The 26,129-nt window shown below is 35.7% G+C and overlaps 1 protein-coding gene across 4 annotated transcripts in view; it reads right to left on the reverse strand.

The window, feature by feature from the left end:
* CNTRL (centriolin) overlaps window positions 1-26,129 on the reverse strand; it is an 85,507-nt gene that overhangs the window by 48,951 nt on the left and 10,427 nt on the right. The window contains exons 4-11 of one of the 4 annotated variants that reach the window (XM_032633800.1): window positions 22,838-22,968; window positions 21,319-21,460; window positions 19,189-19,375; window positions 14,444-14,640; window positions 8,295-8,414; window positions 7,103-7,331; window positions 5,651-5,760; window positions 3,477-3,671 (exon numbers count right to left, since the gene is read on the reverse strand). In XM_032633800.1, coding sequence (XP_032489691.1) covers window positions 3,477-3,671; window positions 5,651-5,760; window positions 7,103-7,331; window positions 8,295-8,414; window positions 14,444-14,640; window positions 19,189-19,375; window positions 21,319-21,460; window positions 22,838-22,968 — 1,311 coding nt within the window. Of the gene's footprint in view, window positions 1-652; window positions 2,148-3,476; window positions 3,672-5,650; window positions 5,761-7,102; window positions 7,332-8,294; window positions 8,415-14,443; window positions 14,641-19,188; window positions 19,376-21,318; window positions 21,461-22,837; window positions 22,969-26,129 lie in introns of those variants that run through there. The other 3 variants (XM_032633802.1, XM_032633801.1, XM_032633804.1) reach the window with 3 other exon arrangements.

The raw sequence follows: 26,129 nt of genomic DNA on the forward strand, positions 1-26,129 counted from the left end.
GCAGCTCTCGTTTGCCCCCACAGGATCAGAGGAACAGAACAATAATAAATCAAGAGAAAGTTACCAGGAGAAAGAACTGTATTAGACTGAACAACGAACTCCACGTGTCTCAAGTCTAAGACTACAATTTGATTATAAAAGAACATTTCTCAATTTTACAAGTCTGCTGCCTCCAAAGACAAGAAAGAAAGTCTCTTCATTTCTGAAGAATAAATGAGAGGCAGCTTGATTGGAAGGTTTTTATTTTACTACTGGTAAAACGTGATGGATGTTCAAAACTCTTCTCCTACTCTCCCCAAATACCCATCTGAAGTCTTTCTGAAAAGATAACTGCAGATAAAACCTTAAATTCTAAGTAAATTTAGGATTTTTATGGCTCAAGAAAGAATTTTCAAAAAGATCTACACTCATATCTGTATCAATAAATCTTAAAAATTCACCATTAAAACTTCCACTGAAATCTCTACATGCAGGACAAAAAATTAGTTCAATACACCAATGATCTGCATTAAACACATGGGAGCAAAAGTAGATTCAGCGATTTTCACTACCATGGAGCTCACAATAGAGGTACTGTAAAAACAGGAACTTACATCTCTCACTCCTCCTCCTTTTTAAATCCTTTGTACACAGAGAGAGAAAATGATCATACCTTAATTTAGAATTTGTCCTGTTAAAACTGAGCCGTTGAGAACAGAGGAACTGTGGGCGGAACGCTTTCTAATGCTGTCTTGAAACTCATGTGCACTTCCCTCTCTGACAGCCACAATTTTGTAAACGCCTCTGAGCCTCTAACCTCCCAGCGCTTCAAACCACATTCCTGGCAGAGATTGAGCGGCAGCCCAGCCCGTCCAATCACAAGCAGCCTCTGAAGGCAGGCCACACCCTCCGCGCTTTAAATCACAACACAGGAAGCTTCCACAGGCCAATCACGCACAACCTTTGCAACAGATTACTACAGATTAATTGCCTTCAGCATACAGTTTGCTCCCACAGAGCATTGCTAGACAGGGAACAGGGATACAAATCTTCCTTTATTATGTTTGCTCCTGTGGTATTTCTGCTTCTGCGAATGTTTTCTAGAACTAAAATGGGATTTGATTTTTATATAGTGCCTTTTCCTTTTGAAAACTAGTTAAATGCTTATGTCTGTTGAAAACTTGACTAGGCTTGGCTCTGAGCTAATTTTAAAAATAATTAATCTCTTTACACCTGTAACTCCTTTGTGAGGCTCTGCCTCTTCCTAAAAGGGGGTACTTTGGGAAATCATTTAATCTTTCTAAATCATATTTTCATTTTATGCAAATTTAAAAAGTCACCAGTCTCATTTGGATGCTGTAATAAAATAAAGTTCCACACCATATGTGCCTAAAACCAAGTGCAATGCAAGACACGTCACTGGCACTTAAGGTACTTGTTTTCCATCATACCTCAGTCATTTACTGTTTCCTAATCCCTCAAGCTTTTACTTTAAATTCTATTTGCTATTCAGAAAGATACTTCATCTGATTAGATAATAAAAGTTAAATAAAAGCCTGAATCTGCAGAAAAATATGCAGAATACCATTCTTGATTCTTTCCCTCTTGCTAAAATGTTCACATTTTGCAGCCTAAAATGGGGTGCCTAACACTAGGCATTAAGGGGACTTTGTGCAAATTAGAAAAAGATGCTCCTTCCAGGTGAACAAATTAAAAAGAGACATCCTCTGGTGCTCAGACTAAGACTGTAACCCTAAGAAGTAACCTTCACGAGTTTTAACAATACCAAAAAGGAACTTCAAAATCTGGCTTGTATGTTTCATCTCCACTATTACAGATTGATTTTGACTACCTTCAAAACTTGGATGCCTTTCCTACTTCTCATTTAACTCCTTTCTATATGTAATTCTTTACAGATATCCAGTGTGTATTAGACTCCCGGTATGCCAAGACTATCACAGTCCTAAGATGAAAGCAAACAGACAATCTAGGTTCTGATTACACTCATAGATCACAGAACTACAAGAGGGAGTAAAGGAGCTTTGGGTAGTGCCTATAGGCCAGTTCTTCCCTACTTTGCTTAATGCAAGCATTCATAAACATAGCACTGGCCCCCGGGGATTCAGTTCCTGTCCTCAGGGGCCTTACATGGGGTGGTAGACTTCTGAACAAATAAATATGATACAGGAAGATATCACAGACCATATTATATATTATTTAAAATCTCTAATTTTTCATGTAATGAAAATTCTTCAAGATAATCAAGACTACTTTTGGTTTCTTTTTTTTTTTTTTTTGCGGTACACAGGCCTCTCACTGCTGTGGCCTCTCCCGTTGCGGAGCACAGGCTCCGGACATGCAGGCCCAGCAGCCATGGCTCACGGGCCCAGCCGCTCCGCGGCATGTGGGATCTTCCCAGACCGGGGCACGAACCCATGTCCCCTGCATCGGCAGGCAGACTCTCAACCACTGTACCACCAGAGAAGCCCTGGTTTCAATTTTAATACTAAGTCTTAGGCTTTTGTTAGAAAAGACCTTATGTCTGTGATGATATGGTCACCCTTTGTCAAAATTAGCTGGCCTCCAAAAAATATCTATGACATTTTACTAAAATGTTTAAAGGGATAACTAAATAACTTGTCAAGTACATAAAGCAATTATAGTGCATTGTCTTTACCATGTTAAATTCTATGGTTTCTCATAATCCAGAGATTTTAAAGTTTTTTTTAAATAACCTTATTATTCAAAGTATACCAGTAAAATATGCAGGAAATATTCTTACTTCTATTTTACAAATATTGGCTAAAATATAAACCATTAGTAAGACTTTTCAGAGTAGAGACAGAAAGAGACAAGAACCTAACTCCATCATCCAGCCACTTGACCACCTCTGGCCACATTTTAGGAAGACATACTCTAGAGAAATGTTTTCTTTTTAAGGACAAAACAAAACAATATGAAACAACAAATAGCTTTAGTGGAATATTTGCATAAAGGATTAAAGAAGAGGTAGAAAAAGGACTCTGAACCCCCTCAGCTCTCCCATCTTGCCACCTTGCTGTTAAGAAAGAAGAAAATAAAACAAGGAAAGAGAAAGAGTAAGAGGTTTGGAGAGCACCTTAGAGCAGGTTACTCTTGATTTGAAATATAATGAAATTCAATTACTTAAAAAAAATAAGTATATCATTCATCAATTGTTCTACTGAAAGCTACTACCTCCATCAAGCCCTAGGTTGTTTTGTTTTAAACACACACACACACTTCATATATATGTGTGTCTGTGTATGTATATACACACATATGTATATATATAATACACATACATACACTCATATTATATACACACATATAAACATATGTATTGCTCAGATTTGTGCATCAAACTAAAAGAGATTTTCAGAAAGGACTCTGAGGCTAAAAACGATGAGACATAATACCTAGAAAGAATGATATGCTCATCCCCATAGAACAAGCCAAAGATCTCTTCATTTACTTACATGTTTTGGGTCTTTGGAATCCAGACTATCAATACCTATTTGCAGGTTCTTGATCTCCTTCTGCTTTTCAGCAATTTCTCCTCTTTGCTTTTCCATCTGCATTTCTAGATCCAGGGCTTCTTGGCGTAATTTATTTAGAAGTTGTATCCTACCACTCAACTGCTTGAAAAGAAAGTCTTTCTCCGCTTCTGAAATCTAATTCCCCCCACACCCCAACATACAATTAACAGAGGACAGCAACACTGATTTACAAATTTACAGAAAACAACTAGTACAATTTAAAAAGGTATTCCATGCTCTATCAGTTTTTGTTTAATAAAAGTAAAATGCAGGAGATACCTAGGCACTCCATTCATATCTTATACTTTTATCCTTATTATATGTAGAAAATTTTATTTTATAAAAGCTTATGAAAACAAAAGCAGTAGAAATGAAGTTGTCATATTAGTATAATTTATAAATTAATAATAATAACCATAATATTAATGGTAGCTGACTTTTTATAGCACTTACCCTTGTATTAGAATATCAAGCCAACTGACAATGTAATGAAAAATTTAGGCTATATTATACTTACTCATTTAAAATAACTATTTTTTCCAAGCACATTTTGTAAGCATCCATTTACTTAAAAATTATGTACATTATTTACTTCTACCAATTTATCTATATAAAGCTTTCGCCAGTACTGTTATAAAACATTCTTATTTAATTATTAAAATCATTCTTAATAGCTCCATCCACCTCATCTCCCATTTTCAATCCATCTTTAAGTCCTGTCAATTCTACTGCCAGATTTTACCTAGTCTTCTTTCTCTCCATGTCCACCATCACCTTTGTAGTCCAAGCCATTATCATGTCTTGCCTGTACTAAACAACAGCCTCCTAACCGATGTACACATCTCCATTTTTTCCATCTCTCTCAACCCAATTCACTCTCATCAAGTAGCCAGAGTGACCTTATAAAAATACAAATAGGATCAGCCGTGCTACCACCTAAAGTCCTTCAAAGGTTTCCCATTACATTCAGAATAAAATTCAACCCCCTTAAAATGGCCTATGATGCCTGGCATGAGCTTTAACCTCATCTTCCACTATACTCTCCCTCACCCTGCAGAGGAATCTTTAGTCTGAAGTCTTTTGCACACACTGTCACCTCTGCCTGGAATATGCTTGCCCTTAATCCTGCCTCACTGGCTCTTTTTCATCCTTTGGTTTTCAGCCTAAATGTCACTTCCTCAGTGAGGCCTTTGTGGGTTGCAGCAATCTACATCCTCTTTACTGTCTCTCCTAATTTTCTTTTTCTTTCCCCCCTAGAACTTATGTTGTTTAACTATACATTTCTTTTAAACTTATTTTTACTTATTTTTTGCCTACTTCCTGCCCATGAGAGAGGAACACATCCGTTTTTTTCATTACTCAGGGCCCAGCTCAGTCAGCAACTGCCACATAAACTTGAATCAATTTCTAGTTACTAAATAATTTGAAACTAACGACACAGGGTTATCTTTTTAAAAGAACATATAATTTGGACTTCACCTTCTTTTCTTCCTACTATGGTATGAATACATTACCATCACAATTTTCAAATACTGATTTTTAAAAGTTGCAAATAACTAAAACCTTTTACTTACTTAAAAACTAAAATGTCAAAATACTTCCTTTTTTGAACTTTCTCCCTATGCAACTACATCATGGGTTTGAGCTGCTTGCTTCTTCATGACATCATCTTTATGTATACCATATTTTATATCATTTATATTTTTGCTACTCATGTTTAATAATGTTCATTGTAGAGGTGTTTTCTGGCTCTTAATCTAGGTTCCAGGATCTTAACGGTGGTGAGTGCTTAATTAAATTAGGAGAGATATATTAGGAAGCAGCTTCCCTGGGTAAATTGGACACTTTCATAATACAGTAGACTGAATATATCTTTTTACATAAATGGTTAAGTAACGTGTATCTATACACTCTATTAAATGCTAATAGGATGTCATCCTGAATGGAAGGAAATGAAATTGGAAAACGCTAGAACCATATCTGACTCTGAAATTTGTTATTCCGTAATTAATTAGGCAGCACTGATATAAAGATTTTTTTACACGGTTATGAAGAGGGAAACACATTTCATTTTTGGCATTTTCTGTTAGCAATGCAGCTTTACTTTTACTTACTTTTTTAAGTTGTATAGCTTCTTCCAGTTGTTTAAATTCTCCAGTAGCTCTTAAAATTTGTTGTTCTGCCTTTTCTATTTCATCATGCAGTTCTGATAGTCGAGCTTGTGCTGCAAATTTAAAAACCATGCACACAGGCACACAAGAAAAATCCTGAATTCTCAAATTTCTACCTTTTTCTTAGCAATAACTTCCTCCAATTAAATTCTGCAATTATACAACACAGGAATAAAAAAAAAAGTAATTTCTTATGATTGTTTTCCTCTCTATTAATCTCTAGAATAGTTTCATGATATGCCATAGAGCTATAATTGATCCATTTATTTGTAAAATCCTAACATAAAAGGGGCTCTACTTGATACTCCCAACATTAAAGAACTCTTTTGAAAGAATAAGGATTTTATTTGTAAATATGTGCTTACATGTCACCAAGTTATAATTAGGTTTAGAGTATTAAACAAAAACCTGTGTTAGAGACAAATACTTTATGATGGGATTCAATATCAAGAAATTCACTACTGATTTGGTAATCCCAAATCAGTGACTTTCCACCTCAAATTCCTGATTTCTTTCTCCCTCCCTGCCTCCTATAAAACTATGAGCCCCTTGAGGCTGGTGTGATTTAGTTTCGCTTTCCCCTTCCAGAGCCTTGCATATAGCATAGGCAGGCACGGACAATTCGGCCTCTTTTCTCCCCTCTCCAAGTCAACCGCTATTGGCCTTCCATGTATTCCATTTAGCTGCCAAACAAGGGAAGATGGGCTACTAATCTCATTGCTTGAGATCCCCACAATGGGTCATGATTACTAGTGAGATGAATGAACTCAGGACTGCTTTCTCCTTCCGCCATATGCATACAGCTAAGTGAGGAAGTGGGTCCAAAGTTTGCCATTTGGAAGGTCTCTAAGTGTCCCCTTGGATTGATTTCTTCCTCTTTGTGACTTGCCAGGAAGTGATAAGATTCCTTGAATTAGATGACTGGGGGCGGGGTGCGGTTGACGAGGTGGAGTGTGGGGCAGGTCAAGAAGAGTCAGAGGCCAGCCTCAGGCCTAAGCCTAAGGAGAGTGCACTGATCCAGTTTATCCAAAGCACTACTTTAGGTTTTGGCGACATGTATAGGAATCAATAACTTTACTTGCTTCAATTATTACTAATTATGTCTTTGAATGTGTAAGTCCAATGGTGAGGAGCACCTGTTGGCAGGATGAAATTTAAGCATTCTTGGAGCCCCTGGACATGCTGCTATCAAATAACGGTCAAAAACCCCATTCTTCATAACAGGAATCATTAAAAAATAATCTGCTCAATGAATCACTGCTTTTGTTTTAGACGTCTCATGTAAACAACAATAAATAACTTTAGCATGTTTAACTAGAAGAATTAAAAAACAAAATTTGCTTATATATTCAATTCTTTTGTATTTTTAAAGAATTTAAAGTAACTTTTTTTAACCTGCACTTATTTTGTTTTCTTTGTCTTCCAGTCGTGTGTCCAGTGGCGTATGGGCTCTCAAGTTCACATGTTCATTTCTAAGTTGTTCCCCTTCATCTGGATCCATCCTCTTGATCTCTACTAGCTGGGCATTATCAGTAATATAACTCTCTGTGGCAAACATATTTCTCTTGTATCTGGATTTGCCAATGTAAGGGCTTTCGTCTGGGGCTTTATCAATGTCAACATACTAGAAACAAAATAAATAAATCTTATGACTTAATAAGTAACTGCTATGCAGTCGAGTGACATTATTCATTTTATTAATGAAGAATATATCACAGAATTGCCTAAATAGTAATCCTACACACATAGTTTAAATATATATATAATTCTTTTATCTTATTCTTAATATACTAAAAAGGAACTAGAACAAAAAATGGTCTCAAAAGGATTACTCCTCCTATCCCCAAACAGTGAGCTGGATTGACTAAGAAAGTGCCTACAGTTATGTGGCTTTTGTTGTTGTTTTTAGCACTGCTGTATCTCTCAGATCAGAAATCTACATGTTTTATTTTGGTTTCTTGGCTGATATATAAGTAAAATATCAGTCTAACAAATTTTAAATGTTGAATTTTTACTAAAATAATTTTTCATAAAAATTTAGTATTTACTAAATACTAAATTTTTATTAAATCATATTTGATATGACATTTTATTATGATATATTATTTTATATGATACTGACTGGATCCTGGAAGTTAAACAGTTCCCTGTTGCAGTGGCATTTATGGTATTTGTACAAATAATGGTTGACTAATAGTGAACCCACTGATTATTGAAAAAACAATGTAGGGAGATGCCTATTCCATGGTCACTGAAGCAGGCAGTGCACTTTTCCTGGAGGTGTGGATTTAAGGAAGCTGATCAACCACACTCTTGAGTGAGGTAACAGGATTAGAAGGGCTGCTTATGGTTACGAATATGGATGTGGGCAAATATCCTCTTGGGGCTTTTAACCTCTTTTGGACACTGCTCTACCTCACTGAGCCAAATAATTCACAGATTCAACCAAAATACTCTGCTGGTATCTTAAGAAAAACATGGAGTGGTTATTGATAAAATCACTTGAACATCTCCAACACCCTGCCCTCCCCTGCCCCATTCTATGCTGGCTTTAACTGTGGATTACTACAAAATCAAAATAACTCACCTCTGATGGATAATAATTCAGTGGCTCAAATTTAGCATCAATTTTATAAAAAGCCAATTCCTGTTCCAGTTCATACTGTTTCTGACATGCTCGAGTTAGTTCCATGGTCTTCTGTCTTAGCTATTGGCCCAAATTGATATGAAACAACACATAGATTCAGTAAGTTAGTATAAAGGTACAGTGGTGTGGCAAGCTCTAATTATAACTGATAATTAGATTTTTAAAAATCCCACAGCACATAGAATAACATTAAGAGCATTTTATCTTAATTCTAAAGTATTACAAAGAATGAAATACAAAATTATCATTTCATAAGAGACCACATAAAAGACCTTTGAAGTTTATATGTTATTTCAGGATACAATGAATAAAAGTTTTAAAAATCATTTAAATTTGCTTTATCCAAACATGAAAATAACTCTGTATCAATTATTTTTAAGTAACTAGTCTACTAAGTACCTGCTTCCTGATTTCCCAATAACTGGTACTAATTTATTTAACTGACTCATGATAGTTTCAAATCATGGATAGAAATGATATTTGACATTTATTACTAATAAATTAGAAGGAGTGAGAAGGATGAAAATAGGAGATTGGTTTTAATTGTTGTACTGATGTTGCTGTAGTATTTTGGCTAATGGCATCTCAGTTTTAAGTGTTCAGAACATTATTCTTTGTAATGGAGGATAAGGGATGTGAATAAGCTCAATCAGATCCAAATATAGGATATTAAATTTTTAATAAAGTAATCCTACTGTAATTACAACTTTTCAGTTATTCTTAGAAATTTTAGGAGCTAGAAGAAAAACCATCTAATCTAACCCTCTGAATTTATAAATAAAGAAACTGAGTCCCAGATTGGTGAACTGACTTGTCAAAAGTTACATCATTAGATTAGTGGCAGAAGTTAAATATTTTATTAACTACCAGTACCAGTCCCCTTTCTACTAAAGCAATCCTTGAGTTCATTTCAAAGGTCCACTAAGTGATTTCTGCTTTTTCATTCCCCCCAGCATCTGACAGTAGATACCAGACAAAAAAAGGCATGCAGAAACACTTCTTTAATATAAAAATGCAAGCTGAAGAAAATAAATCATAAACGAACATGAACATTTTACAAGGCCGGTGAAATCAAAGTCGTGCATGATTTAGCTTTCAGTCACCTCCTGATTATCCAGCTGAGTGGAAGTAAGGCTAACCTGGAAAACAGGTAATTCTGACTGAGTACTCACTGTATGCCAGGCACCATGCTAAGCATTTGACATACGCCATCTCACTGAATCTTCACAACTACCCTACGAGATGATAAACGCTGTACAGAGAGGTTAAATAACTTGTCCAATTGCACAGCTGGTAGTGGAAGAGGCAGAGTTCAGTTCCAAGTTTCCCGATTTCAAATCCGACACTCTATTATACTACACTGCCTTCGATGTCCTGCTGCAGGGTGTCAAGCACATTACCCACATTGATGCTTTCACTGAATGCTCACAAGTCCCTGAGTCCCCAGAAGGCAACTCACAACCAACAATGTAAACTAATCTTGCGCTTCTCTCCCTAAAGATCAGTGGCAGTGGGGACAAACAAAGGCAAATGTGACTGAACGGTGGAGGCTATAGGGACTGGTCTCCACAGGCAAATACAGTTGACCCTTGAACAATGCCGGTTCGAACTGAGCAGGTTCACTTACACATACTTTTCAATAGTAAATACTATAGTACTAGACAGTTGGTGGTTGTTTGAATCTGTGAATGCCGAGGAACTAAGGATATTGAGGACCAACTATAAGTTATATGTGGACTAACCCCTGTGTTGTTCAAGGCTCAACTTTAATAATGAATACTCTGTGCATCTTAAAGTACTTTTGTGTCTTTTACAGCAGTAGGCTTAGCATATAGTAAGCATTCAATAAATGTCCTTTGAAGAAATGCACAAATGGGAGCAACGTGGGAGTCAAAGCCCGGGAAAGTATTAGCTGTGGATAATCAAGAGCTGACTGCAGTTAACATATTTACCAATAGGAAAAACGATACAAATTCTTTCCCCCACATTCAAATTCACTCTCCTATGTAAACAATCATTAAAAAAAATTATACATACACACAAGCACATTTCTCAAAAGGCGAGCCAGTTTCAAAACTTAAAATGTACATAAGGATATTAATACAAGTTTTCATGCAAACCATGAAAAACATAGTATACAATTCAGTCCTGAACAAACTACCTTTAAGGAAGAATAAAGAATCAGCAAAGGGTCTGCAAGAAACCAAAACAAGGGCTAAAAGGAGAAAGAAGCAAACAGATACCATCACCTGGAGAATTCTAGAGAGTGAGGCTATAACAACATAAGCTGCTCTTTACTGACAACTTACCTTAGGAAGATATGGTTATTAATACCTGCATTATTCTTACATGGACACATTTTATCATCATTCTAATGGAGTTTCATATTTACCACCTTCCATTACTTAGCTTGATTCATTTCAAATCATTTTCATATTCATAACCTCACCAGGTCCTCACAACTCTGTGGGGCTGGCAGGACAGGTAAATCATCCTCATTTTAAAAATGAGGAAACAAGTACAGGAGTTTAAATAACTTGCAAAAAGACAATAAGTAATATTAAAGTTAACATTTGTTGGTGGCAGGAGAGGGGGACTACTACAGGTTAAATGGCCACCAGAAGTTTTCCTTCAATGTTACAATGCTTCATTTATAAGTTAATTGACTTACTATATGAGGAATTATTATATGAAACTAGAAAACATTATACAACTATAGGTGATATTATCACCAGATATTCTGCATAAGATAATGGAAAATGTTTTTCAAATGTAGGCTCTTGGAATAAGACACGGAATTTTTTTTTTTAACATGGAATAGTCCTTTGGAATAATAAAAGAACTGGCAAAACAATATGAATTTGAAGAAGAAATACAAAATAGCTAAGAAATACATATGCAGTACTCAGCTCTCCAATACCTAAAGAAATGCGAAATTAAAGCAATGAGATTCCATTTTTTTCTATCCTATATACAAGTTCAAAATAATACTATCAAGTGGGGGTGGGCTCTTTCACCCACTGCTATAGAAGTGTGAAGCAGTTATAAGCTTTTTGAGGGGTAACATTAATAGCTATCAAAATTTAAAACTTATAGTGATTATGCTAAGGAAGTACTAGTATGAATGCATAAGGTATATATATATATATAAAGATTTTCTCTATAGTATTGTTTCTAATAACAAAAAAGTGGAAGCAACTTAAATATTCATCAATAAGAGAAGGTTAAATAAATCATGGAAAATCCGTATAGTGGAACACAATATACACTTTGAAAAGAATTTATGTGTGTGTGTATATATGTGTGCACACATATACACGTGTATGTATTTTTTTAACTTGGACAGCTGTCCAATGATATACTGTTTTGTAAAAAATAAGATGGCAGAATTTTAAAAAATATATAGTAAAATTTTTTTAAATCACAAAACATTCAAAAATATATATAATTACAACAAAAAGGATACATATTAACCTCCAAGGAATGTGGCAGGGGAAGAGTGAAACCTTCATTTTCTAGTGTATACATTTGTGTTGTCTGAATTTGTTATAATAAACATATAGTAACTTTGTATATAAAGTGTTTTTAAATAGTTAATGATAAAAGTAACATAATGACTCAAAAAGAGCACAGTCTGTCTTCTAACTGAAAACAGTTACAGGAAAAAAAAACGAACAAGAACTGTTGACAATTTACAAAACATTTATTTACAGCATAAACATATCAACATAATAAACGAACAAAAGAGAAAACTAGGCAACTATAATAATCCATAATTTTGGGATAGCACACAAATATAAAATAAACTATTTTGCCATGATTTTCAATGGGTTGACTTAACATGCACCAGGGAGTCAGCATATGGAAATCATAATGTTTTTTTGTCTTAATAATACAAGATGAATTCTACACTATGAAAAAGATCAATAACTCAGGAAAATTTATTAAATGTTCACAAATATCAAGTGATACCAAAGTAAGTACTGTGCTTATTTTAAGTACTGTTTTATTTTTGTATTTAAAATACAACTGTTAAGTGATGGCACAAAGTGTTCACTGCTAAAATAAAACTGATTGTAATATGTCTTAAATGATTTAATTACTCATCATTCCACTCTATCATGGAATGGAGTGCAACATATCTATGCATATTATAAGACCATTGATAATCACTGGATTATTAACATCATATATAATATGCCTTCAGAATACAGCAGACATATTTGAAAACTACCTTCAAATAAGAGGCATATGAAGGAAGCCACAAATGCTCCGAATGTTTGACTAACAGAGCTGGGAAAGTTGCCCTGTCTTTTATCATGTCCCCCTGACAAAGAAGAGCTCAAGAAAGAGGTAATTAAGTAGTATTTGGATTTCAAGTAACAATTTCCCTCTCTATACAGAGGAGGGAACGCTTTTTTTTCTTGCTTAAAAATGTAAGTGCTTAGGCAGAATTCTTGTCAACAAATCAAGTAACTAAGCCAGAATGCCAATCTTGAAAGGGGGATGCAAAAAAAAAAAAAAAAGATAACTGTATCAAGGATTCTGCTAATTATATGAGAAATACAATTCTCTAAGTTATGCACAGATCAGAAAAAGAACTGTCAAAAGAAAAAGAAAAGAGAGTACCAATAGCTACTTTCTTCAAGGAAAGTAGACTAATAATTTTACAGAATCAAATTATCAAGGTTGAAAAGGGCTTTTAGGGTGATTTAGTCCATCTCCCTGACCAATGTTTTTTTTTATCTTTTCCCTAAACCCTGAGCACATGGCCTGTTTCAGTGATAACAAACACATTCCAGAGTTATCACATTTTATCTCAAGACAGCTATTATATAGATTTCTTCTTCATTACTAAATGAAAAACTGTTTTCCTATAATTCTATTTGCCATTTCTTAATTTTAACTCTTGGTACCTTCATCAATAACTCCAGTCCCTCTTCCATGAAACAGTCCTTTGACTATCTGAAGGCAATTGTCACAGCTCACTGGGTCTCCTCTTCTCCAGCCTGGACACCCCTGTTGCTTTGGCCACTTCTCAGACATGGTCTCAAGACCTTTGAAGCCTCTGGGTCAGGTACCTTCTGAAGATATGCTATCTAGTCTGTCTAAATCTTTCTCTTTTAAGATATCTTTTTTACATATTTTAACCGTAAAGCCAAATTATTTAAAATTTAAACATTAAAGATATGCATATATGGCAATTTGAAAGTACTCTATAATTCTACTCCCCTAAAATAACTGCTGTCAAGAATTTGGTATACATTCTACCATTTGACTTACACATACTTATACTATTATATACTTCCTTTATATATAGGACCATACTTGATATACAGCTTGCTTTTTTTCATATAGCAATATATGTTAGACATCTTTCCATATGAGGATATACAGCTCTGCCTTCCTTTGATAAGAACACTATTATTCTACCACATGGATATCTACTGAGGGACATTTTAGTTATTCTCAACATTTTGCTAATATAGACAAGAATGTAGTCAATGTCCTTGTATATATATGTGTATATGTATATTTATATACATATACGCATGTATCTACATATATATCTTTATACATTCTTGTACCATTTCTACAGACTATATTATTAGAAATATATATTATATTATACTATAACTTACATAATAACCAATAAATAATATAAATATTATATATAATATTTCCAATATACAGGACATAGGGTACATCCATTTAAATTTGGATAATTTTGCCAAATTGCTTTCTAAAAGTTTTTGCCAACGTACAGCCTCACCAACGGTGTTGTTGTCTAAAAAAATACAGACATCTAAGGGCAGTCTGACCAACTCCCCACAGTGTGGGGCTTCATCTTCCTCATTTGTTCTGGATATCATACTTTCACATAACACAGCTCAAGACAGTATGCATCTTTTGGGCAACCATACCATAGAGTGTGCAGTCAACTACAACCTGTCAAACCAGTTGCACATATTTCTGTTAAACCACATCTTCCCCATTTTATAGTCAGGAAGTTGTGTTTTTAGACCTAAGAACAAAGAATTTTCTATTTCAAGAGAATATAGTCAAGGCAATGTAAAATACGGACTTACCAGTTCATTTCTCGTGTTTAGGTTACTCTCTAGTTCCTCACAGCTCTGTTTTTGTAACATGGCCTCCTCTTTTAATGATTTGTTCAACTTATCTTGATTTTTAATTTCCTCGAGGAACCTTGTTTGTTTGCTTTTAAGCTCTTCAGTTTCCATCACCTTCTTCTCCAGGTCTCTTTCCAGTCTTTCTACCTCTTCTGCTAGTACAAATTTAATAGTTTATTGATCATTATATTTTCTATTTGAAGAAACATAAGACTATTTCTCAAATAATAGCAAAAGACGTCTTAGAATAGTATATATACAATTCTACTTTTAAAATTATTCACTATGGTTTTGGAAAAAAAGATTATTTTGAGCTAGAAAGTGATTTCTATTAAGAGGTAAGAAGGTATTACCAGGTGGATAACAATTTTAAAAGATAACACAAAAATAAGGTGACTACAGGTGCGTGGGTTTATCTCTGGGCTTTCTATCCTGTTCCGTTGATTTATATTTCTGTTTTTGTGCCAGTACCATAATGTCTTGATTACTGTAGCTTTGTAGTATAGTCTGAAGTCTGGGAGCCTGATTCCTCCAGCTCCATTTTTCTTTCTCAAGATTGCTTTGGGGCTTCCCTGGTGGCACAGTGGTTAAGAATCTGCCTGCCAATGAAGGTGACATGGGTTTGGGCCCTGGCCCGGGAAGATCCCACACGCCATGGAGCAACTAAGTCTGTGCACCACAACTACTGAGCCTGCACTCTAGAGCCCGCGAGCCACAACTACTGAGCCTGCGTGCCACAACTACTGAAGCCTGCATGCCTAGAGCCCGTGCTCCGCAACAAGAGAAGCCACTGCAATGAGAAGCCCGTGCACCGCAACAAAGGGTAGCCCCCGCTCGCTGCAACTAGAGAAAGGCCGCGCGCAGCAACAAAGACCCAATGCAGCCAAAAATAAATAAATAAAAAATAAATTTAAAATTAAAAAAAGGGCTTCTCTGGTGGCGCAGTGGTTGAGAGTCTGCCTGCCAGTGCAGGGGACATGGGTTTGAGCCCTGGTCTGGGAGGATCCCACATGCCGCGGAGCAACTGGGCCCATGAGCCACAACTACTGAGCCTGCGCGTCTGGAGCCTGTGCTCCGCAACAAGAGAGGCCGCGATAGTGAGAGGCCTGCGCACCGCGATGAAGAGTGGCCCCCACTCGCCGCAACTAGAGAAAGCCCTCACACAGAAATGAAGACCCAACACAGCAAAAATAAATAAATTAATTAATTAATTAAAGAAAAAAGAAAATTAAAAAAAAAACTCCTTAAAAAAAAAGATTGCTTTGGCTATTTGGGGTCTTTTGTGTTTCCATACAAATTGTGAAATTTTTTGTTCTAGTCCTGTGAAAAACGCCAGTGGTAGGTTGATAGGGATTGCATTGAATCTGTAGATTGCTTTGGGTAGTATAGTCATTTTCACAATGTTGATTCTTCTAATCCAAGAACATGGTATATCTCTCCATCTGTTTGTATCATCTTTAATTTCTTTCATCAGTGTCTTATAGTTTTCTGCATACAGGTCTTTTGTCTCCCTAGGTAGGTTTATTCCTAGGTATTTTATTCTTTTTGTTGCAATGGTAAATGGGAGTGTTTCCTTAATTTCTCTTTCAGATTTTTCATCATTAGTGTATAGGAATGCAAGAGATTTCTGTGCATTAATTTTGTATCTTGCTACTTTACCAAATTCATTGATTAGCTCTAATAGTTTTCTGGTAGCATCTTTAGGATTCTCTATGTATAGTATCATGTCATCTGCAAACAGTGACAGCTTTACTTCATCTTTTCCAATTTGGATTCCTTTTATTTCTTTTTCTTCTCTGATTGCTGTGGCTAAAACTTCCAAAACTATGTTGAATAACAGTGGTGAGAGTGGACAACCTTGTCTTGTTCCTGATCTTAGAGGAAATAGTTTCAGTTTTTCACCATTGAGAATGATGTTGGCTGTGGGTTTGTCATATATGGCCTTTATTATGTTGAGGTAAGCTCCCTCTATGCCTACTTTCTAGAGGGTTTTTATCATAAATGGGTGTTGAATTTTGTCAAAAACTTTTTCCACCTGCATGCTTTTATTCACACCTTCTCCCTGGAACTGTCTTCCTCTATCTCCTACTGGCGTATTTTGCATCCTCCAGGTCTTAGTTTTAAAAACTATTCTGAGAAGCCTGCCCTGACTCTACCCTCCCCAGGTTGGACACTTCTCAGGGATGCTATGATGCCACCCTGCACCTCTGACGCAGTCCTCATCACAGAGGGAGTTGGAAAATGTGATCAAATAGCTTGGCTGTCTGCCTTCTCCACTAAAGTTTTGCGAAAGCAGAAACTGCATCTATCTGTATTACCACTGGATCCCAAGAGCTCAGCATCACTAAAAGCTCTTAATTAACATCCAAAGTTGTGAATGAATTATAAGTACTTTAAACATTTCCCCAAACAGTATATTTATATAATGACTTCCTTTTGCATTATTTATATTTTTTAATGATTCCAAAACATCAACTTCTGGGTAACAAATGTTGAGTAAGTGGGATCCGAAACAAATAAAAATCTACCATTTCTCAAGTATTGGATCAAACCATATGAAACTGTTGTTTTTATAAGTCAAAATGGACTAACATCAATTTCAAATGGTTGAACATACAGGCTCATGCCCTAACATTATCATGTTAGGCTATTTCATACCTTCCTCTTCTCTTCAAACCTCCCATACTCCTTCTATTTTCTTTTTTTTCCAATCTTTTTTTTAAAATTAATTTTTATTGGAGTATAGTTGCTTTGCAATGTTGTACTCCTTCTATTTTCTTTCTCAGCTGATGACCTCTTATTTTATTGAGAAAACAGACCCCACCAGTGGGAACTTCCTCATCTTCCTACCACCAAGGCAACAAAACTACCCATACCTACACACATCTTCCCTCCCTTCTGATGGAGAAAGTGTCCCATCCCTCTTATCAATAGACAATCTTTCCTCTTTTTTTCTAATCTCATCTCCTGTCTTCTCAAGGACCAAGAGAACTAAGCCACGATTTGTCTCTCCACTCCGCTCTTGAATATTTTCTGTTGCTTTGATTACTAGCTTTGAGGTTTATTGCACTTGCTTCTCCATTTCCTGGTTGGAAGCTACTGGTGAAATTTTTTTTAACTTATTTTTAAAAATGCATTTATTAGGTACTAGGGGAGGAAACTGTGGGAGGCAATTGCAAATCTTTACCCAAATGTCTCCCTCCCGTTCAGTCTTCAATCTATAATCTAGCATTTGTCCCAGCCACTCCTTAACTGCTCTTGTCAAGCTCATCATCATGTTGTCAATCTAAAGCACTTCTCTGTGCTCATTTTTCTTCTTCATGTCTCAGCAACATTCAGCATAGCTGACCACTTTCTTTTGAAATCTTCTCTGGGCTTCTGCAACCTACTATTTCCTGGTTTTCTCCTACCTTGCTGGCCTCTCTTTCTCAGTTTTCTTAACTGGCTCCTCTTCATGCTCTTCCAAACCCCTGCCTGAGTGAGCTAGTTGATTCCGGTGGAATTAAATATTATTTTTATGCTGATGAATCCCAAATTTATATCTCTAGGACAGATCTCTTGAACTCCAGACTCATATTTCTGATTCTATTCTTGGTTGTCTCACAGACATTCAAACTCAACATTCTGAGTTCTCCCATTTTCCAAAACAATACTACCATCCAACCACTTACTCAAGCCAGAAGCTTGGGGATTATCCAATTCATTAGTAAGTGCTGCTGATGCTACTTCCGAAGCTGATCCGTCTATTCCACATCTACCACCTAAATACAGGCCACCAACATTTCTAAGGCAATAGCCTTCTAACATGTCCCTTTATCTCTATCTTGCCCTGCTTCAAATCATTCTCCATCCAGTATCAAAAATAATCTTAATATATAAACCCCCGCTTAAAAGTTGTCAGTGGCTTTCCACTGCACCTGGAATAAAATCCAAACCCCAAGGCCCTGTGCCATCTCTCCCCTCCCCATCTCTCCAAACTTTCACCTGGGCTATCCTCCAGTCATACTGATCTTCTTTCTGTCTCTTAACTCACCAGGGTCTTTCCAATCTCAAAGTACAAGCTGCTCCCTCTCCCTCAGGCCTTTCTTCACATGACTAATCCTCTCCTGCCTTTGCCTTCAGCTTATATGTCACTTCCTCAGAGAGCCATTCCTTTACACCACTTTCCAAAAAGGGGGTTCTCCTCTGTTACTTTATCTGGGTTTACTTGTTTTTTTGTCTATCTTCTCCACTAAAACACAAGCTGCACGAAGGCCAGTACCTTATGTCTTGATCACCATTATATCTTTAGTGCCAGATACAGTGCCTGGCTCACAGTACATGCCTAATGAATATTTGCTGAGTTCATTGATTTATGATGCCATTGTCTATGCAAATTTTTTTTTTTTTTTTTTCCGGTACGCAGGCCTCTCACTGTTTTGGCCTCTCCCGTTGCGGAGCACAGGCTCCAGACGCTCAGGCTCAGCAGCCATGGCTCATGGGCCCAGCTGCTCCACAGCATGTGGGATCCTCCCAGACCGGGGCACGAACCCGCGTCCCCTGCATCGGCAGGTGGACTCTCAACCACTGCGCCACCAGGGAAGCCCATATGCAAATTTTAATAGCATTATAAAGTTCATAATAAATATTTTTTTTCTGGATAATTTCTGAAAATAAATTCCTCTCCCACCCAAATTTAGTTTTTTAAAAATATGTCACCTCACCTAAACTGAATCTCTCAAAAGCTTCCTGTCTGTCCTGAGTGGTTACTGGCTGACCTTCCAAACTTTCCAGTGAACGGAGGTGAAAAATGGTGAACTGGAGGTAATGAGGAAGGGTCACAACTGGATTTTCAGCTAGGATCACAGAAGTCAAATCTTGAAGGGGTTTCAATTTGCTTACATCTTGGAGCTGAAATGATAGGTAACATTATAATTGGTATAATTGAATTTAAAAATCATAAACATCAAGATGTTAAAAAAATAAAAATAAATAAATAAAATAAAAATCATAAACATACCTAAGTGAAGTAATAAATCAAGGAAATTGCTATTAACATGGCAAGGAACCTATTCATGAAACCTATTATCCAAAAGTAGTGATTTGAAGGACAGAAAAGAAAGGAGTATTTGAGAATCTAAAATGTATCAAGGGCAGTGTTAGGCATTTTCCATATACCATTTTATCTGTGACTCCTCACAAAAACCTATGATATAAGAACCATCTTAATTTTCTAGATGATGAAACTGAGGTTCAAAGAATTTAGGTGACTTGCTCAAAGCTCAGAGGTTATATGTGAATGAAATAGGATTTGAATTCAAGACTGTGAAACTCTAATCCTATTATCTTTTCAGTATGCTGACTGAACAAATCAAATATATAAATGGCTATAAAACAGGAGTTTGGTAAATCTTCAGGTAACAGTTATACTTGATAGTTAAAAGAAATAAGGATATGTAGAGACACTCACGGTTCTGAAGTAAGATTTTTACATTTACCCAGAGAGGGGTTGAGAAACACTACTACCAATAGCTAGTATAAATAAATCTCTCCCAAGTGGATGTGCACTCTTACTGAAGCCAATGTCAAATATGAACTGGGATGAGAAGGTCTTACAAAATTAGAAATAATAATAAATATTTATTAAATGATTTTCCTGTTAACAGTCCTATCTAGGGATCAACTACTTTTGGAACATGTGTAGCAAATTTTAAATAGATTCATGGCTACCTCCTCCCATTACCCCATAAGCTCCCAGAGCTCCAAGGTGATGCTATGTAACATGGCGTGGGGCTTGGGCTGTGAGGCTCTTGGGCTATCACAGTGAAATGGTAGAGTCACCTTACCAGATCTTTATAATGAGAAAGCATAAACATTGCACAGCATTAAACAAATGTTATTTATTATTATTGGCTTCTCTGGTGAAAGTTTAAAATACTAAATAACTCTAATGCTGTATTCCTTATAGTTTTTAAAGTATTTTCACATCTATCATTTCATCTGAGCCCCATACCACTTCTGAAAGAAGGCAGGGCAGGGACTGTTTTCTCTAATTTAAACAGTGAGTTTTAGAGAGATGAAAGATTCTCCAAAGGTCACAGAAGCAAAGTCTAGACCCATATTGGAAGTCACATCTTTTATTTTCTATTCTAAGACTTAAGTTCTTTAAATTATAGCAGGATTGTACCAATTTTAATACAGATTTAAGTAAATTAATGTTTTTACTTTTCAATGCTTATTGAATATCTAACTGTATAAATATCACAAGGAAATCATAAAATATACTCCAGAGAAAAATACACATCATTATTAGCTTATGTGAACCACGAAAACAAAGTTGCCTTACTATAAAAAGCTAGTGATTAACACTTCTTGTAACACCTAACACTATAATCAAGATTAATTCAGATTAATTCACAAGTTTGGAAAAAAAGAACTCTGCTCTAGGCATTCAGTGACATGGATTCGGGCACAAGTTGAATGACTTTGGGTTAGAGAGTTACCCTCTCTGAGACTTTACTTGAAAATGGGATAAGACAATGGTACCTAACTCACAGAATTATAAAAATAATCCCTGCACTGTCTCCTTAACAAGAGTATTTTGAGGCTCAAATGAAATGAAAGATGGGAAAATGCTAAGAGGTCAACTTTTAGCTACCATGGAACCATGCAAAACCAGGACTGCCTATATTTAATTACCATAGAGAATACTAGGTTATGTCTGAATTTGATGTTTTGTCAAAGAACCAAAGACATTAGAAGAAGTCCCATTTTAAAAAAAACTTAGATTTTAATTTTTTGCTTCAACAAATCCAAAATTTTAAAAAATATTCTTGCTACTTTGAATAACTTACCGATGATATCTTGTTGCCTTTCAGATTGAGGACTCGCAAACATTTTAACTTCTTCCCTAACCATACTGGAATATGTTCAATTTCATTTCCCGCAAGGTTTAGCTTTTGCAGATTATGCATATTTTCTATACCTTCAATTTTGCTGGAAACCAAAGGGTAAAATCAAACTTAGTAATAAGTACAATGATAGTGCCCCTCCATTGTATTTTAAAAATAAACAGGCTTGGTTTTATGTGGAGTTACTTTCCATAATTATAATTTATAAATGAGAATTTTAAAAGAGTGGCTAAAAACAAATTTACCAGAACAGCTCTGGTAAACTCTTCATTACTGTCTGTGCCCAGGAATCCTACCTATCTTACTATCAGACTTTAAGATCCCACAACACAGAAGAGTCTGTCTGTAGCATTCTCACTAACCACTGTGAAGACTACTAGTGGACAGCAAGGGGAGAGCTAGAAAGTTCAATAGCACACACTGTGCTATGTGCTACAGCCCTGCATAAGAACAAGATGTCCTTAACTATTACCTTAAATCATTACCAAAAGATTAGCTATGCCAGCAGGATATGGCTGCCACTTTGAGCTGGTGGACCCCCAGAATGATACTGTATTTATGAACAAAAATATTTTAATCAGAATATTTAAACTAATAAAACATTATCACCCATATTGATGAATTTTCATTGATGAAATATTTTCCCAAGTTGATTCCAATTTAATTCCTTGGTCAATTCTCTATACTGGGCAAATATTTCCAAGCTTCCTTATTTTCAGTTTTATTTTGTTGAAATGATTTTCATCAGGATCAATTTTTTTATACACACTTTACATAAAGGATTTGATTCATTAATCACTTTTTTTCCCATTTCATTTTTGCCATATTAGAGGTTCTGCTACTGTTAGTTGTTTTGTTCTCTGGCCATTATATATACCAAGTCTTATGTGGAGGGAAAATACATAGATATAAAGATTTTCAAGATTTGATAATTGTATCATTTTCCTTATAACAAGTTTTCTATGTGTATTTTTAGCAACTGTCAGTTTTATTATGTTTATTTCTCAGAGTAATATATATTATGAAGTGGAAACAAGATAGTGTGTATTTATTACAGCAATGAGCAAAGAACATTAGGATAAATATATAGGCTCAAAACAGGTTGAAATATCTTTAGGATCAAAATGACAGGGTTAAAACATTCTGCTTCATGCCACCTTTTTTAATGAAATAAGGCAGTTAATCAGACTACATCTGGGAAAACTTCCTGTCAAAAATGGAATTAAGATAAAATTTGGTACTCAAAAAATGTATCTCCTTCTTTGATAATGACAGACATTATTTTGTACTTCAGTAATGCCAAAATATGGCAGCTATCATATGTGAAGGGCTAGACTACAAATGAATAAGGATCAAAGTGCCTGATCTTTCAAAGGATTCTTTCAGTAACACAGCAGCGTTAATCTACCTCTTTAACAAAGATGACGACCCTGCAGTGCCACCCAAAGAAGTATTTACTTACCAGATTTTGTTATATGATAAGTTGAGCTCACGTAATTTCAACAGCTTGTCTACCTTCTCCATCTTCCCTATTAGATTATGGCTGAGATTCAGTATTTCAAGTTTAACACATTTTTCCAAATTTTCGATATACTGATTGGAAACAAATGAATAAATACTTTATATAACAGATGCCTCGTCATAAGCACGACATATAAGCATGTGCTGATCAGTCACCGGAGACTAAGCCTTTACAGCTTCCCCAGAAAATCCCCTGGTGTGGCTCTCCTTGGCCAGGAGTGGCCACTCTCTCCAGGTCGCCAAACTCTCCTTGCCCCTCAGTGGACAACACTTCCTACGCACTAAGAAACTGAAGACTATCCAATGAGAATTTCCCCATCAATCCTTTTCTCCACCTCATCTTTTCTATGCCTCTCCCTTTCTCCCCTCTTCAAAGTTCAACTAGGTACTTGCACTCTTGCATAACCTTACCCATCTCTTCTCCTTGTGTTCCTGTATCTCCAATCTCTTTCTCTCTCCTGGATCTTCCCCTCAAGTTTAAAAACAGTCACTTTTCAACAGATATTCATTTCCCACTCACTACATGTCAGATGTGGCACCGGGCAATGGCGGTATACCGGTGAACCAGACAATTTCCCTGCTGCAGGAGCCTATGTTCAACATGCTCAGTCTCCTCTATATAATACAAATCACCTCACTCCCAACTTGCTTCCTACCAAGCTTTCATTTTATCACTCTTATTTGCCACCATGTTCTCATAAAAGTTGTGAATATTTGCTCACTCTGAGGCCTTCCATTCACTATTATTCTATTGGCAAGGCAATATATCGTCCACCCTTACTATGTATTCAAAAAGTTCTCTCCAAGATCACCATTCATTCATCCATTGCAACAAATATTTATCAAACATGGATTGGTTATGTGTCAGGAGCTGTTCTAGGTACTGGAAATATGGAAAAACAGTGGTGAATAAGGAAAACAAGGTTCTTGATTTCATTCACAGGGAAAGCCAATAAACAAATAAAGAAACAAAATTTTTAGGCACTGAAGCATACTAACAAGAAAATAAAGGTAACGTGATGTGACAGAGTGCAAGGCACCAAGAGGGAAGATTTTGTCTGCTGTGTTCACTACTATAGTACTAGTGCCTGGCACATGGTAGGTGCTAAATAAATATCTATTGAGTGAAAGAATGAGAGGGAGTGACTGAGGAGAAGGTGGCTAACTGCAATTGGGTTGGTAAGAGAAGGCTTCACAGAGAGAGGAAGTGCATGGAGTTGAGACCCTAATAATAAGCCAGTTGTGTGAACATCTGGGGACAGAGAATACCAGGCAGAGAAAAAAATGCAAAGACCCTAAAAGAATGAACCTGGTTGGTTTGAGAAATAGAAGGAAGGGCTTTTTAAACTGCCAAATCAAATAACTTCTTCCAAGTTTTCATCTTATTTGCTGATTCGGTGACATTTTATAGCATATCCTTTCTGCCTGACGTTCTCTCAACTTTGGCCCCCATTCATCATACTCTTGGATCTTCTATTCCAACAGCCCCTTCGGACTTTTTCACTGGGTCTGTCTCTCCCACGTGCTCACTCTCTTTCTCTGATTCCCTCTCACTATTTCTCCTCTTAATCCTAGGCATTCTTCACACTAAGCTCTAAATTCCCAGAGATCAGAAACTAAGCTTATTGACTTCTGTATCTATTCCCACAGCCTAACATAATGCCTGGCATATAATAACCACACAGTAAAGATTTACTAACTTGATATTTCATTTTCACACCCTTTAAACTCCAGGATGTCTCCTTTTTTCCCTTTTAATTACACAAGACATAAATATATTCTAATAAAAATTTCAAACAAAACATAAAAAGCTTTCTTCATCAGGTCTGCAGGACCAAAAAATCTCACTGCTCAAAAGTAACCATTGTTAAGAGGCTGGTGTATATACATATACATATACATATGTATACATATAGGTCTTTCTATTCATTTACATCTATATATATACATAGATAGAAAAACAGAATTTTAAAAAATATATTTCGAGACCTTGCTATACAAAATATTTTAGAATTTGTTTGTTGCATTTAAATATACTGGAACATTTTCCCACATTAATACATAGAGTTCTGGGGTTTTTTGGGTTTTGTTCTTGTCTTTTAAGAAACTTGATAGTATTTCATGGTATATTGCACCATAATTTTTTTAAGCAATCCCCTATTGACAGACATTTGGTTATTTCCAATTTTTCCATCTTAAATAATGCTTAATAAACATGACTATTCAGACAATTTTGGATACGTGTGCAAATATTAATAGATATCAAGGAGTAGAACTGCTGTGTTGGTGAGTATAAACTCAGTAAGTATAAACTCGATTGCTGGATCAAACAAATACATTTGAAATTTTGATAAATACTATCAAACTGTTTTCCTAAAATGCTGTACCAATCTATACATCCACTAAGACCATATGAGAATACCCATTTCTCACACCTTTCTCAACACTGAAATAATCTTTTTAATTATTGTCCATCAGACATACAAGATGGCATCAAACTATTGTTCTATTTCACATCTCTTTGACATGAATGAAACTGAACATATTTTCATGTTAACATTAGCCATTTATAATATTTTTGTGAACAAACTGTTCATATCCTTTGCACATTTTCCATTTAGCTGTCTCTTTCTACTGAACTGTAGGTGCTCTATATATTATGTGGATACTGTTACATATGCTGGAAACACTATCTGCCAGCTTGTTGTTTTGCTTTAACTTTTTAAAAGATATCGTTCATTAAACACAACTTTTTAAGTTTTTTAAGTAAGCTAAATCTGTCAATATTTTTCTTTGTGGTATTAGGGTTGGTGTTTGCTTAGAAAGGCCTTCCCAACTCTAAGATTTAAAAATATATTCTCCTATATTCTTTCCTAATAATTTTATAGCACTTTTGTTGGTTGATTTTTGTTTCATTTTCATTAAGATTTTCAATCTTCTGGAATTAATTTTTGTGACTAATGTAGTAGGCATCTAAGATTATATTATTTCCAATTAAAAAATTAAGTTGTCTATTACAATGTGCTCATGTTGTATAGTTTATGAATAAAGTAGTAAACAGTCTAGAGCAGGGATCCGCAAACTTCTGTAAAAGGCCAAATAGTAAATATTTTTGGCTTTGTGAGACAGTCTCTTTGACAACCACTTACCTCTGCCATTGTAGTGCAAAAACAGCCACAGACAATATATAAACAAATGAGTGTAGCTCTGCTCCAATAAAACTTTATTAACAA

Source organism: Phocoena sinus, chromosome 6 (assembly GCF_008692025.1).
Source record: "Phocoena sinus isolate mPhoSin1 chromosome 6, mPhoSin1.pri, whole genome shotgun sequence".
In the NCBI taxonomy this organism is placed as follows: Eukaryota; Metazoa; Chordata; class Mammalia; order Artiodactyla; family Phocoenidae; genus Phocoena; species Phocoena sinus.